The 16,362-nt window shown below is 36.9% G+C and overlaps 2 protein-coding genes across 2 annotated transcripts; both read left to right on the top strand.

Moving 5' to 3' along the window:
- The first annotated feature begins 440 nt into the window (after positions 1–440).
- Positions 441–8,456, top strand: LOC311303946 (uncharacterized protein). The gene is made up of 7 exons (XM_084430696.1): positions 441–833; positions 1,926–3,300; positions 4,035–4,063; positions 4,354–4,482; positions 4,590–4,656; positions 5,472–5,579; positions 7,146–8,456. Exons 1-7 carry the CDS (start codon positions 652–654, stop codon positions 7,776–7,778), a joined length of 2,523 nt encoding a protein of 840 aa, XP_084286822.1. The 5' UTR covers positions 441–651; the 3' UTR covers positions 7,779–8,456.
- Positions 8,457–9,682: 1,226 nt separating this feature from the next.
- Positions 9,683–15,784, top strand: rom1b (retinal outer segment membrane protein 1b). Its single transcript, XM_084430510.1, has 6 exons — positions 9,683–9,826; positions 10,135–10,300; positions 11,058–11,333; positions 12,456–12,610; positions 12,869–13,115; positions 15,111–15,784. Exons 2-6 carry the CDS (start codon positions 10,151–10,153, stop codon positions 15,339–15,341), a joined length of 1,059 nt encoding a protein of 352 aa, XP_084286636.1. The 5' UTR covers positions 9,683–9,826; positions 10,135–10,150; the 3' UTR covers positions 15,342–15,784.
- The last annotated feature ends 578 nt before the right edge of the window (positions 15,785–16,362 follow it).

Genomic DNA, 16,362 nt, shown 5'->3' with positions numbered 1-16,362 from the left:
TTACATTAAATCATATTATTTATTCATCATTTTTTATGTCAAGGTGTGTATTGACACTACGTTTATATTTATGAAACATAAAATGACAAATTTTAACATAAATCTAAAATTTCACTCCTGGGACTTAAAAGTGCCCGTAGTTGCAGAAACACCCACATATGTCTGCATATACAAATGTCTTCCAGTAAATCTATTGTGATGTAACGGAGTACCCTTATGAATTTCACTTACGCCATTCTGTGTAACCCAAATAACATGTAATGCAATGTCCTTTCACCAAATCGATCGCCCAAACCAGATCGATTGTGTTCCAACTGTGTTCTCCCCATGAGGGCGGGTTTTTATTGAGGTCAATGTGGAGTCATTACAACAGAATCAGATAGATATTGGGTGATAGAATGCCTTTGCAGCATTAGACTTGTTTCACTCCTGCTGCTTGCCTGGTGAAGAATATTCTGCTTGTTAACGGATGCACATTTGAATGTATTTCTTTAGAAGATAATTCTTTCTTCAAACTTCTGGAACTTTACATTTTAAACAGACTCCAAAAAGCTACAAGGATAACATATTAGTTTTCTTTTTCTCCAGAAAGTACAAGTGAGGCATCAACAGAGTAACACTGCTAAATACTGATAGTGTAGCAGGAAAGACATGGAAAGATACTTCACACCTGTGCGTGGCTCCTCAGAGGATGAGGTCAAAATGTACAAAAATTCCCATCACTTACCTCATCAACATCCTCATCAACATCCTCATCAACATCCTCATCAGCATCCTCATCAGCATCCTCAACAGCATCCTCTCAACCATCATTACCAGCATGGATCACACAGGTATGTGCTTAAACTTTCTTTGGAGGACATGTGTCAGTTTTGTTACTGTTAACTAAAACTAATTAACCAACCATTTTTGTTAACTGAAATAAAATATAATATTAATAATAGAGGAACAACTGTCTTGGCAGCTAGCTAACTGAAATAAAATAAGTTAAAATAAAGTTAATAAACTATTACTTCAATTGTAATTCAATTACTAAAACTGAACTGAAATAAAAAAAACAGAAAAAAATAATAAAATTGACAAACCCACAATAAAACTATACTTCAATTAAAATGAAAACATAGACTAAAAATAAAAGCTAATTCAAAAAATGTTTAAATACTATAATACTACAAAATACTAAAATAACGTTCAAGTGAAATTCAATCTTACTCTTTTTATCATTAAAACTTTATTATAAAGTTTGTCCCTTGAGGTTAAAATATTTTTCAAACCTTCAAAACAGCAGCATAAAATAAAACAAAAGTCACACAAACTACACAGCAGACACTGTCCGAAATTTCAGTTTAAAAAAGTTTTTGTGCTTTTAACTTTAATTTTAGAGTTTTTGAGGTATGTTTCAAGACGAATGGGCAGCGGAGGCTAATGCCATCTTTCCATACTTTTTCTTTGGTCATGTGGCACATTTTTCAATGATCAGAAGGTGTAATTTAACTATATATTTTTTTTGCTATATCCTAGTTTTGTTCTTAGTGCAAATATTTTGAATTGAAACAAAATGTCATTAGTATGACAGGAAAAATGTATGGTTACTTTATTTTGATGATCGACTTTAGGCTAACTTTGCAACTTCATGTCAACTAACTCTCATTAGAGTATTAGTAGACTGTTAGGTTAGGGTTCGGGTTAGTATAAATAAGTTGACATGTTGCAAAGTTACTAATAATCAGTAAAATGTCTAAAGTGGACCATTGAAATAAAGCGTTACCAAATGTATATTGTGGCCTGTAACAGAATACTGGTAACATGAAAATACTGGCACAATGTGATCTGTTCTTGTCATATAAATGACAAGAACAGATCGCATAGGGCCAGTATTTTCATTATTATTAATTTCATTTTCTTATTTACCCCTCTTAAATCAGTCACAGCTCTTCAAGCAGTCATGGAAAACACAGTGATAGACATGCTCACCGTGACCACGATAACCAGCATCATGCTTATCCTGCACACCCTAAAGTGTCTGGAGAACACCCCAGATTCAATAAAAGGTCTTCCTCCAGCCTGTCCTCCTCCTCCTCCAATTCTTCATCTGCATCTTGGACCTCAGATCCCAGCTTGGATGATGAGACGTATCTCATGCACAAACCCCAGCATTCCCTGTCCTGCTCCAACATCCCTCAGGTTCAAAAGAAGAGCCACGGCAGAGAATCTGAAGACTTTTTTGATCACAGCGATCACCGCCACAGCCTGGTGACCTCTGTCGAACTGCTCCCTGCTTCTCAGCATGATAATCGGATGGCAACACTCTCCAGGGGCCATAGCAAAAGCGAGGAGGCCCTTCAGCAAAATAAAGATTGTTTCTCAGCAGGATCTCACCTCATAGATCATGGGCCACTTTACAAAACTGCGAGCCTGGGACAAAGCCTTGCCTTTAGTGGCAATGTCAACAACAGACTCGGAGGCAGGGCAGTTCCCAAGAAGGCGGTTTCAACAATTCAGCTGCCCAGCAAAGGTATTCTGAAAAACAAAGATGAGGGACAGAATGGAGGCAACTTCAGGAAAGCCAAGTCTATGGAGGTGCTCTCCACCAGGGTGCACGTCACAGAAACATCCAAGCAGATCACTATGGAATCTGCGAGGGATAACTTTGTGAAAGGGAAGCTGCAGTTCTCTGCATTTCTTGATGAGATCACCAAGCAGGTAATCAGTCCCGGTGCACTTAGCTCTTTTGGCTTGAACACACCAACGCCCCTAAAATCTCCTAATGAAGAACGCATAAATCGCAGAAGCAAGCAGGAGAGCGTTGTGCCGTCACCAAAACAGCAGCCCATCAGAGCCGAGAGACCCGATTCAGGAAAAAACAGTATGGATTCAAGCTCACTCTCTCGATCACATAAGAGACCAAGCAAACAGCATCAGGACCACTACCCCAACCGAAGCCTGACCAGTCCTACACCACCACCACCACCACCCCGCCATCCTTCTAAAGCTGAAAGACAGGGAGCTTCCTCAGGTAAACAGCACCAATGGCAATATTCTCAGATGCTCACTGACGGTACCAGCACCAGCCCTGAAACTATCCGCAGCCACCTCTCTAAACACAAAGTGCGACATCAAAGTAGTCACGGCCCATCCAGGCACTTAGTTCCTAAGCAGGAGAAGGGATCACCGCCTCCTCTGCGAGCCCCAGGGCAGGAGTCAGAGTCTCAGTCAAGTAAATCATCCACCAGTACTAGCTCAGAGAAAAGTGACAGATCCAAACACATGGGACACAGGAGGCAGTCTAAACCTCACAGGGTGAGTTCATCAAAACCTGAACAAAAAAAGTGACAGTAAGAGGTTTTTTAAAGTGACAGTAAAGACAAAAAAAAATTCTACTTCAAATGAATGTTGTTCTTTTGAACCCTATTCTATTCATCAAAGAATCCTAAAAAAAAGACAAAAAAATGAAAAACAAAAGACACGTTTTCACAAAAATATTAAGCATATTAGAATGATTTCTGAAGGGTCATGTGACTCTGTCATCAAATTATATTTTAAAATATATCCAAATAGAAAAGTTATTTTAAATTGTAATAATATTTCAGTACTGTTTTTACTGTTTAAAAAAAAAAATCACTTCTTTCAAAAACATTTGAAAAAAATCTTACCAACGCTAAACTTTTGATCAATATATGTATATAGTGTATTCCATAAATTAAAGAAACATTTAACCTTTTTTTCCTCACAAACACTTAATATTTGATCTTGAAGAATAGTCATAATATGCCATCATAACAAGCACAGCTTGTTTAAGGTTTTTAAAATAAAATAAAATAAAATTATGGCATTGGGTTAACCTCTAAAGCCGGAAGCATGAGGGATACCCTTCACTGTGTCCATATCTGTTGATTAACACAATTGAACCAGACGAGTCATCAATCAATGATCTCTCCTGGAGCGAATCACTTCAAAATCAATTTTCTATTTTCTATTCTGCACTGGTTCTCCGATTACTGTTTCACCCCCTCACTTCTTTCTCTTGCCCCCAGGATTCAGTCAGTTCCATGGACAGAGTTCAGTAAGTGCTTCCCCCTTTTTTTCTGATTGGTTATTTCAGACTATTGATTTTGCTCTTATTCCAGAGCTTTCCCCCATGCATTTTTCTCTGCTCAGTTTCCTAAAACTCTGTCATCCAGCCTGATCCATATCGATTGCTTCTATTTTCATCTCTCTGTTTATCTGTTCTGTACACAGTCAGAGCAGAGTCATGATGTTTTTTTTGCGAGAGATTTATGATACAGAGTCTGTACAGAAAATCAGCAGTTCACCTCCTGACGGATAAACACATCGATCTGTAATATATTGCAGGATGCTGGAGGAGTACAACAAAGAGCTGCACGAGAACCTGTTGCAGATGGTGGCATGCATTGAGAACATGGAGACAGAATTGCAATGTACCAAGACAGAGTTAGTCAGCTGCAAAGAGAAATACCGAAGGTCAGCATTTAATGCTATACCTACCATGAAAAACAAACATTTTTTGCTACAGTTCTTAAAAATGACACCACCCCACTCTCTCTCTTTGTCTAATGCCTCATTTACAGGCTCCAGGAGAGCTATTCTGTTTCTCAGCAGTCAAACAGCGTCTTGGAGCAGAAACTCAATTCTGCGGTAAGATTAACATGAGTTTTAGGAGGCACTTTCCACAAAATCAGTGCAAAATAGGATCAGAAAGAAAAATGTATTTGTTTTAAATAAGAGGTCTGTGAAAGAAAATATTTATTGTCAACTATACAATGTTAGCTACATAATATATGAGCGGTTTTATTCTCATATTTAATTCTCATTTTCGTTTTTTCAACCTTGTTAAAATGTCTGACTAATTACAGTTTAGACCCTTTTTTTTAGAAATGTCAACGTTAAATATTTACAGTTAAAAATAAAATGTAACCTAAATTGTTAAAATGAACTAATAATTAAATTGTGTTTTTAAAATTGCAATTAATTGTAAATCAGTTCAATAGAACTATTATGACATTTTACAATTTTACATGTTGGATACAGCTGAGAAGGTCAAGACTTCCAAGGTAGGACCAAATCATCATTTTTAGCGTAGATATGAGATTTGTGCAATCAAAATTTACCACATCTGTGGAAAATACTAGACAGATTTAGAAAATTTTAACAACAAGAAAAGACTGGTTGCTGCAAAAGATACATACAGTCTGAGCGTACAAATAAGCTCTCTGTTGTGAATGTTTCTTATTTAGATTTTTTTTTTCTTGTATGTTGTGCCCATCTATAAAATATGATAGTGCTGTTTTCAGGCCTTTTTATGTCTTATCAATTAAAGCACCTGCTTTCCCTTATGTTTGGCTCTTAGAAAATGTAAATTCACATCTGCTGAAATGTCTCTAGTCTACAGACATACCGTCACCTGTGTTACATTTAAGCAGTAGTTTTTTTTTTTTACCGTACTTTGACAGGTAGACAGCTTGGACTCAGAGAGGAAGTACCTCATGCAGAGAGTTGTGGATCTGACTAAACAGCTGGATACCGCTCAGAAAACCATCAACTCTCTGGAAAACATCAATGTAGGTGCAACACACAGACAGATACAACAAACATATGCTACACGTCTTCCATTTTTTGGACAACTGGTCAATTCCACACTAAACAGCCTAAAATTAAAATAAAACCTAAAATTTTATACATATTCAAGCAAACCAAAGAATTACACGTCACAAGCCACATGTTGAATGTTAAAGTCTGCATGAAATTGAAGATACAAGTCTTTTCTTCCTTATTGTGATGTATATCTGAGTGAAACAGCTTCTTGAACAAGAAACAAATTAGGGTACTGCTGTGGTTTGGTATAGACCTTATGCGCCAGAGAAACGAGGGCGCCGCCGCCGCCATCTTTAAAATATTGTCTTTTAACTTCCATTTTTGCGGTCGCTCTATGGCGCTGCTGTCCAGGAGTAATTCGCTTTTGAAGTGGATTTACTTAATGTAAAGTAAACGAAAGTTATCATGAGGACTGTAATGTTTAAAGCAGATGTCTTAACAAATGTCAGTCGACCGGGAAGATTTTAAAACGAGCCGTTCATTAATAAATATGCAAAATCGCTGTGAAAATACAGACCGGAAGTCAAAAGAGCGCAGCGCTGAAAAGGGGCGGGGCTACATAAGGTCTATACAGAGTACACAGTTGGGTTCTGGAAGTTATTTACTTATTTCAATTCATTTGAAAAAAAAAATCTTTTTTTTACATTGGAATTTGTGGGGAAAAACTACATCACCCATGATGCTGTACAGAAAATTCCACCAATCAGAGAGCTACGACAATCGCAATCCGATTCCAAAACGATTCTTGATCTACTTTTTTTTTTCTCATTAATTAATTAGTTTCTTTTTTTATTGTACTTTTTAAATAATTAAAAGAAAAAAAAATTGTTAATACAATTGTAGTCTATGTTAAGATTTGTAAATATAAAAACGAATATAGCTTCTAAACATAAAAGCAAGTAGCCTTGTAAGTAATAAAGTGGAACAACGAAACATTAGGCCTATGACATAACTGACTGTGCTTACATTAATTTCGCGTCATAAAAGCACGAGATGTTTTCACAAAGCGTGCGTGAGGATTTGAAATTGAAAGCAGCCATCTGTCTGTGAGTTTAATATTTTTAATAAGCCCACAGCATTCCAAATAACATACATGATGCCTTCATAGAGCATTTGTAAGAAAAATACAAGGCGGGCGAGACATCAAGCAAAGCGTCCGTTCCTCACAGCGCATATTCTGTGCAACGAAGCCCGCGAATGTCACGAATAATATATATATATCGATTTTGCTGTTCGCAATGCTTCATGGGATTGTTGTTCTTTCCCTCATTAAAGCCATTATGTACACAGTCTTGTATTTGTCTATTTGTCTGGTTTTCAAATAGGTTTCTGCTTTAAATAAATGTCTGTAATGTTGTGATTCACCTCGTAGCTGATCGGTCTTACAACGCTTTAACAAAACTTTAAAAAATGTATAGAAAAAGTACTTCCGAAACCAATTTTGCTGAAAAAATGGGCGGGCACTGATGCTGTGATGTGAGTGACAGGTTATTTCATGGTGACTTTATGGGTTAACATCTTTCTCTCCTCAGGTTCACTCATTGATTAGTGAGCTGTTGAAAAATCACGCTGACTCTCAGAAAGGACTGGAACACTTCTTATGTCCTCGAAAATCTCCAGGTCAACCTGATAGTGACCAATTAGACAGTGTGCAAGAGTTCAGAAACAAGCAACCATCTGGAGAAAAAAGGGAAGTTTTTGAATGGCCACAGACTGGACAGACATGCTCAGGTGCCAGACAAGAGCCTGCCACAGCCTTTCTGCCATGGAAACATGATCATGATCCATGGGCATGGTCAGAGCAACTTGTGGTTAAAGGAAGTGACTCACAACTTCCCTTTCTTTTCGCTGATGATGTGCCAATCCACAAAACAATGGCAGATGCAAAGGCCCCAAGTCATCAAATGCATCAGTTAGCCGTGAACACAGAGATCCACTTTGTTCCCCCAAACCCATATAACCCAGATGAGATGAGGCTCAGTAGACAGACAGGTGGAGAAGGAACCGTCACGGTGGGGAAAGACCCTGATTTCAGGTCTCTCACAGCTCAGAGGATGCTGAATGAGTTTTTGAACCAGATTCCTCCTCCAGCGCATGATGGTAAAGGGAAGGATAGTTTAGAAGCAGTGATGGGGGCCAGAGAACTAACAGAAGGAAAACAGTAACATTCAATCTGAAGTTTATATGGTAAATGATATAAGAACTGGATAAAAATCGCAATAACATCCCCCATTACCATGTTGGTAATTATGAAATACACTTCACTTCTAGTTCACAAGTACAATTGTTGTGTGCAAATAAGTAGGCCTATGTATACCATCTGGTTTTGTGCTATATAAATTTAAATCTTTTAGTTTTCACGTTTCCTGCTTTGATTTGTGGTTAAATACGTATGTGAAAGGCATTCTCTGTGTTTGTGTTTTGTGCGCTTTTTGCCCTTGGATATTCTGAAATGCTCAAAACTGGTAATCAATAAAATAATATGGTTAGAACAATGCGTTCCAATCATATCATTTTATTGATAACCAAATTTACTTTCAAAGAGCTGCTTATACAATTATTGTTGACTGCTTAATGTTTGCCTGTAAAAAATTACAATGGAGAGTGAATAGAGCTTCACATGTGAAATATGTGAATAGAGCTTCTGTGAAATATTAATACATTAACCATTAATGTTCATGTGCCCATTTATTGTATAGATTAACATTTAGCAAAGTTTTTGTGGTTGTGATTCTGAAATCTAAGTGTAACTGATAGAATGCAAGTTATAATGTCTGCAATTAGCCATATAGCCATATTATTTTCTTATATAATATCCTGAAATTAATAAAGTCTTTGCTGTACATTTGATAATTGTTTATATTTGTCTATATTATATTGTTTGAAAACATTATTGTGTCTTTATATCCATAAAACAAATCCATGTCATCAATTATGCCAATTTCTTCAAGTGATTTTTAAGGTGCAGTGTGTGATTTCTAGCGGCATCTAGTGGTGAGGTAACGAATTGCAACCAACAGAAGTTACGGTGGCCGACAGGAAAATATGTCGTCGTCTGAGACATCAGAGAGTGGCAGTGAAGTTTCTTTACAAAGATAAATTAAGAAATTATGTTTACTTAATTATTCAGTAAAACGATATATTATTGCGAATATTATTGTTACTTGTTCGTCATTGTGTCAGTGTTTTATTCACTGACTTTAGCTAGCTTCTTTGTACGAAGAACAACATAGTAACAAAACGCACTCTGTAATAGTTTGTCAGTTTAGGGCTGCTAGAAACATGTCGGCGCAAAATGGCTAGAGGTAAGTACGTAGGGGACCCGCGGTGTATGTAGATAGAAACGGCTCGTTCTAAGCTAATAAAAACATAACGGTTCATTATGTAAGGTCTTTCATACACCACTGAAAACATAGTTATGTATATGATATGATATTGCATTTCTGTCAACAGATCCTCCCAAATATTACACAATGCACCTTTAAGTTAAAAATCACATGATCAATACACCACAACAGTTAATACATTGCTTTGTTATATTTCAAATGATCCGTTCCTAGTGTTATAATATAGAGTATTTATATTATGTATAGTCACAGTAGATTTAGATCTACACACTGTTTCCATGAGAAACCAACATTAGACACACACTAACATTCACCTCAGAGCCAGCAAATAGAGATAGCACTGACTAACCATATGTTGTCTGCAAAAGGCAGTAACCCATCCCAAGATTGGTCTACATTATGAAATATGTTAAATATGTCATATCATAAAATGTTACAAGTTTGCAATTTTTGCTAATATCTGGGCCATGTTTTGCCCTAAGCCCTGATTTATTTCTGACCCTGCCATTTATTGATGCTCACAGGGTTAAAATGTGTCACATTCTTTCATGCCTGTATTCTTGGCTGTTTATTTCGGTTTCACGGTTTCTCAGTCCATTACATGGCACACCTTGCATCAAACCCCTCCCTCTGGCTCTCTTTCTGGACCTGTTGACCAAGGGCAGGTTTGTTTAGAGGACACTGGCCTGGATTCTCATTGGTGGAGTTGGTCTAATAGGATCAGACATGATGACAGGAGATTATGACACTCAGGCCATAATACTCAATATCATATTTTTAAGTCCTAGTCAAAATGGCTGCCAAACTGTAGGAGGCATATTGAAGGCTCAGGGTCTGAAGAAAAGGGCACTCAAACATTCTTGAAGGTAATTCAGATATTTTCTTTTACACAAATTAAAATCAGATAATCTTGGACACAACTGCACAAAATTTATTTTGGCTCACACCCTTGGATTAGTTATATCTGAAGTATTTTGGAGATGATTTCTGAGTAATCTAATGATACTGGATTGCACAGTCCTGTTGCTAATTTTTAGGTTTAACAAAACCTGATAAAATGATGGGAATTTACCTGCGAATGACAGATTATTTGCTGAGCTGGATACTGATACTGCACGGCATCTATTAAAATCCTCTTCTGCAATCTAAACTTCCCTCTCTTCCCTATCCTAAGCCTCTTCCTAAGCAGCATGGTGTTGTTAAAACTAAAGTTCCCCTTCCAAAAGAGGGTGCGTCTGGCCCAGGGTCTCTGGCTGCTTTCATGGGTGGCTATGTTCTCTGGAGCCATCACCTTTGCTATGGGAGTCTTCCTCAAAACTGAGCTACATCGCAGATCAGAGGTAATGAAACATTTTCTTAAATAATAAACAGAAAGATAACCTACAAATGAAGAATGAGATGTACTAATGTATCCCTAGATACATGCTTGTTTGCCAAGAACATAAATGGAAACATAACGTGTGTGTAGTTTGCCTGCCATTACAGTCCATTAGGAACTATAAAGTGTTTGAAAGGATGGTGACAAATGCGATCAGTGCTTCAAAACAGTTTTTCGAAATGCTGTTTTTACACTAAGCAAATGCCATTTTTCTTTCAAATAAGTTTGGTATTTTTGCAGATATTATTTATTGTATGTACAATACTACTACTATAATTACTACTTTCATTGACCCTTTATATAGTCAACACAAGTGTAACAGGCCTAAGCTTTGTCTTGTTGAGAGGAATAATCTCACATAATCTGAGGATTGGCCCTTAGATAAGGTCTCAATAGTGTGCACTAATAACTCAGCTTGCGTCTATATGAAGTTAATAAACCTCACAATTAAAGCTGAAAATAAGTGAAAGGCATTGTGGTGAAAACTATTATTATCCCACACCTGTTGAACAGTTAAACAAAACAGTTAGTTAAAACGTCTGTAGGCTATATGAAAATGCAGTTGCTTAATAGTAGGTTAACCTTTTTCTTATACTGGATTCATTAGGGTTCAACATCAGCCTTGAATACAGAATGTAAAGTGAACATTGTTCTGGGCTTTCATGATCAAATGCTGCTAAAAACAGGATAGTAAATGTAATCCTTCTCACTCTATACAGGTGATGCACAATATGGACATCCACATTGTGCCAAATCTGCTGATGGCAGTGGGGTTAGCATCAGTGGGCATCAACATCTGTGCTAGCAAAGTCTGCCAGGACTCACTGGACCCCTCGCGTTTCCCACGCTGGAAGACGTTTCTTCCTCTGTTCTTCTTCTTCTCTATCTTCTTCACCTCCTTGCTGCTGGTTGCCATGATTCTGAGCTTCGCCCTGCAGCCCAGCCTGGAGGAGTCTCTGAAGATTGGGCTGAAGAACGGTATCCGTTTCTACAAGGTTGGTGAGAGAAAGACGATTAACAAAGTCAATTTAACAGCAATCAGTTGTCATATATATATAGATTCATTCTCAGTGTATTAATGAATAAATATGGCATTTCAGAGTACTATAGATATTTAAGGAAATAAATCAAGCATTCATAAGTCCAATAATTAAATAAATAAATATGGCATTTCAGAATATTATACACAAAAAAGAGAAAAAATGGTCCAAGCCCAAAATGGCAAAACACTAAGCTATTAATTGTCTTAACCACAAATTATTGGTCACGAAATTAGCAAAATTTCTCAGAAAGACAGAATGAAGTTTTTGGAAGAATATGGGAAGTTGTTTGTGGATTGATGAATCACAATGAAATGTGAGTTGCATGACAATACTCCTGAGCAGAGTCTTCAAAAGTCTGCCCTGGAAATATAATAAATGCATCTCTAGAGAGGTGTCATGTAGGGAGTCTTTTTAGCTGCTGGTATTGGTGAGCTTTACTCTGAAATGTCATTTAATACTTTGGAGTACAGAAGAATAATGTAGAATGGCTTGCTTCCCACAATTGAAAGGTTGTTATCAAAAGAGGAATGATCAGATGTTATTTTTCTCCTACCCAAATTGCAAAGACAACCAAGTCCATCAGGCTCATGTTTTGGCTAGGTCAGAGTCCAGATTTGAACCCTATAGTGAATATTTGGTCTCACATTAAACTCATACAAGCTGGGAGACATTTTCCAACTACTAATGAACTGTTTGAAGGCATTAACTTTGAGTGGAACAATGACTCTTCTTTCTGTAAAAAGCTCTCTGGAAGTTGGGGAAGGCAATTCCGTGCTAAGTTACTTTATTTGATAAAAATGGTTAAGACCATTAAAATACCACTAAATATTCATTTAAAAAAAAATAAGAAAGAAAGAAAGCCAGCCTCTTGGCTTTTTTTGAGTATGACATTTGTATATAGAGTCTAGACAACACTCGACTCAAAGAAATGTTTCCAAAGGCAGGACAACTTAATACACGTTTAAAATCAAAATAATTTTTTAAGAATTTGATATTGAATTGAATAGAGGGATTTCAATTACAACTCATACATATATTTCTTTTAATGAACTATGATGTTAAATATCTCTATAGGACACAGACACACCAGGCCGTTGTTTCCAGAAGGAAACTATTGACCGTTTACAGATTGAGTTCCAGTGCTGTGGTAATACTAACTACAGGGACTGGTTTGAGGTGCAGTGGATCAGCAACCGCTACCTGGACTTCACAAACAAAGAAGTGAAAGAGTGAGTCCAAAAATCAATGATACCCCCCTTTTTAGCTTCCAAGGTTAATTTAGAATTTAGAATGTCATGTTCTGAAACAGGATGAACAAAGGCCATAGTACTCGCAAATCAATTATGCATGTGTGCGTGAGCCTGGCGCATTGACCAGAAAGTCAATAAAGACAGTTGCAGAATCAATGATGTAACAAAACTAGGATATGTATAACTATAATTGCATTATATTGTCTTATGTTTCTGTCTGTTACATTTTGCCGACAGTCGAGTGAAGAGTAACATAGATGGGCGTTATCTGATGGATGGGGTCCCATTCAGCTGCTGTAACCCCTCCTCCCCCCGGCCCTGCATCCAGAAGAGTCTCCTGGACAATGCTGCCCATTACAACTACGAGTATCAGACCGAAGAGCTGAACCTGTACAACCGAGGTTGCCGCCAGGCCCTTGTCAACTACTACATGGGTTTAATGAACACCATCGGCCCTTATGTTCTGCTTGTTTTCCTTCTCCAGGTATGGGCTGATTAATGGGTTGAATGAGTAATTACAGACGTTCATGTTTTATTGTCCAACATAAATAATATTCATACCTCAAACGTGAATTCTGAACACACTAATTTAAAAACATAAGTTGCTATATAAGGACTACAATGGTCAGCAAAACACTGCCATACAAAAGTTTGAGGTCAGTAAAATTTCAGTAAAAATGTATTAAATTCATCAAAAGTAAATATTTTTCACAGAATTATTAAGCAGCACAACATTGATAATAATAAGAAATTATTCTTGAGCTTTAATTAGAATGATTGCTGAAGGATCATGTGACACTGAAGACTGTGGTAATGGTGCTGAAAATACAGCCTTTGCCATCACAGGAATAAATTATATTTATAAATATATTAAATTAGAAAACAATTATTTGAAGTATTCCACAATATTTATATTTTACTATATTTTTGATCAAATAAATGCATCCTTGGTGAGCATAAGAGACTGCTTTCAAGAAACACAACACCTTCAGAATTCATAATATAATGCATGTTGAAGAAAAAAACTTTAAGTAATGCTAACCACAGAACTTATTTTACTCATAAAGCACAAAACCAGTATCCTTAAAAACATTTCAACTCCCTAATTTAGCCCAAATTGACATGATAACAGAACAGCTCTATTGGATGATCTTACAGGTGAAGTGTGTGCACCGTTAAGTCACCTATAACAGTCCCACAAAATTATGTTTTTTTAACAGAACAATGTTTACAGACATGCATAACCTTTAAGATTGAAGTTCTAAACATTAGAGTTGCTGAACACACCAACATTAAAGAAAAATGCATGCACCTAAAAAAGTATGTGATAATATGTGCCATTTGCATCAGAGGACTGTTTTGTGTGGACCCCCCACCGCCAAATAACCACATGATTTTAAGTGTCAACCGTGAACAACACATTGTATAATCTAATGTGCGCAACACATCGAACCGTTCACACGCTCATCACTCAGTTAATATTGACACTCTTCCGGAAAGGCTGGCAGTACAGTTGTGAACTCAGAGGTGTCAGTATTCATCATTTAAGCATTAAAATAACTTGCACCCAAAACCACATAAGTATCTCAGCTTTTATAACAGTCACAGCTTTTGTAACACTATTTGAATCATCACGTCAATAATTCAATAATCAGATTTCAGCTGCCAGCACCAATAAAACTAGATTTGCTTTGATAAAATAGATTGAAATAGTATGATATTTAATGTTGCATACTATTAATTCAGGTGTGGTTTGTTGTTGTTCCAGCCACATATTAGTATACAGTGGAATAAAAAAAGAGAAAAACTAATAAAATTATGTTACCATGTACTTATAAACATGTATGGCATTCTTGCTTCTGTAGATCACAAAAGAAGATATAAAATTTTTTTTTTTTATTTGTCCATACAATGAAAGTCAAATGGGTCCGATGTTGTTTTGAACCCCGATGCTCTTCAAGATATAATCTTTTGTTGACAGGTTTGCAACAACAATGAGGGTGAGCAAATGACAGAATTTTCATTTATGGCTAAACTATGACTTGACGAAGTGTCCTTAAAGGGATAGTTCACCCAAAAATGAAAATGCTGTCCTCATTTACTCACCCTCATGTTGTTCCAAACCTGTATGATTTCCTTTCTTCTGCTGAACACAAAAGAAGATATTTTAAAGAAGGTTGGTAATTAAACAGTTGCTGGTCCCCATTGACTTCCATAGTATTTTTTTTTTTTTCTACTATGGAAGTCAATGGGGTCCATCAGTCGTTTGGTTACCGACTTTCTTCAAAATATCTTCTTCTAGTGTTCAGCAGAAGAAAGACAGTCATACAGGTTTGGAACAACATGAGGGTGAGTAAATGAGGACAGCATTTTCATTTTTGGGTGAACTATCCCTTTAAGAAAAGTAATTTGAAAAAAACCTAAAGAAATTGTCCTAATGTCATTTGAACTCTGACCTCTCTGTCCTCTTGGTCCTCAGATGTTCATTCTAGTGAGTCTGCGCTATCTGCAGACTGCAATGGAGGGTGTGCTGGGAGAGGAGAATGTGGAGATCGAGACAGATGGATACATCCTGGAGAAGGGAGTGAAGGAGACATTGTTGGAGACTAAAGAAAAGATGATGAAATTCCTCCAGTTCGCTCAGGTGGGCGACGCATCCGACGCGACCAAGGGCACCGAGCCAGAGGAAGAAAAGCCAGCCACAGCCTAAAAGACCAAGTGTAATTGTTTATAATGAGTGCTCATGTACACATGAGTGCTAACTGTCCTTGATTATCATCATCCAAGGGAAATAAAGTCATCATAATTATAATGTAACGTTGCTACTTCATTGTTAAATGAAGTCATCAAGTTACCCAAATATTTGAGGTAAAATCCAGTAACCTCTCAAAATGCTGGAAATCTGAAAAATCTGATGGTACCAAAATACCTTTTTCTCCCATGACAATTATATATAAAGTGAACATGTCTGAAGAAGAGTTAAAGAAGAAAATTCCAAGGAAATGACAGCAATGAAATAGTACATTTCATCACATGAGGTCTGTAGATGTTTTGCTGCTTCATGCTTTGCTTAAATAGACAAAAGAGAGCTGAAATTGCAGAAGCTGTATGCGACAAATAAAGAGTTTTTAACTGATCTGTGAAGTCACATGGTCATTGTGTCATTTTGTTTTTCTGTTATGTGTTGAAATGTGTTTTTCAGTTTGGACACTTCTTCCCTCACACTAGCGTTATCTTAACTTCTCTTGTGAAATGGTGTAGTGTCAAATCAATTTCCTCTTCTTCTGCCTATGCAGAGAGAGAGAGAGAGAGAGATGAATAGGATTAAGCTGACTGAGTCCGGCAGGCCATCTTGTTAGGTGCCCTATTCTGACACATGAAATCTCTTTATCCCTTTGATGATGGTTAATACTATGATGCTGCCAAAGCACTCACACGCAAAAAAAACAACACTAGGCCAACACAAGAAATGCAACTGTGCCGTGGATCTAGTTATTTATTAGAAGCAATTAGTTTTGCACTAGTAATCACATTAGGTTCAAATGGATTGGTCATTGCAGGGAAAAAGGTTATTTCATTTTGAAAAGGTCACATATATAAAACAAAAACATATCTAAAGTCAAAGTGACACTAGAGACATTTATAATGTCACAAAAGACCCGCTGATCTGCTAGCGCATTACACCCTTCCACCACTAGTCTGCAGCAAAAACTCACTTTTGCTCTTCTGTC

The sequence above is a fragment of the Rutilus rutilus genome (assembly GCF_951802725.1).
Source record: "Rutilus rutilus genome assembly, chromosome: 14".
NCBI lineage: Eukaryota > Metazoa > Chordata > Actinopteri > Cypriniformes > Leuciscidae > Rutilus > Rutilus rutilus.
This window is presented reverse-complemented; position numbering and strand designations above follow the sequence as displayed.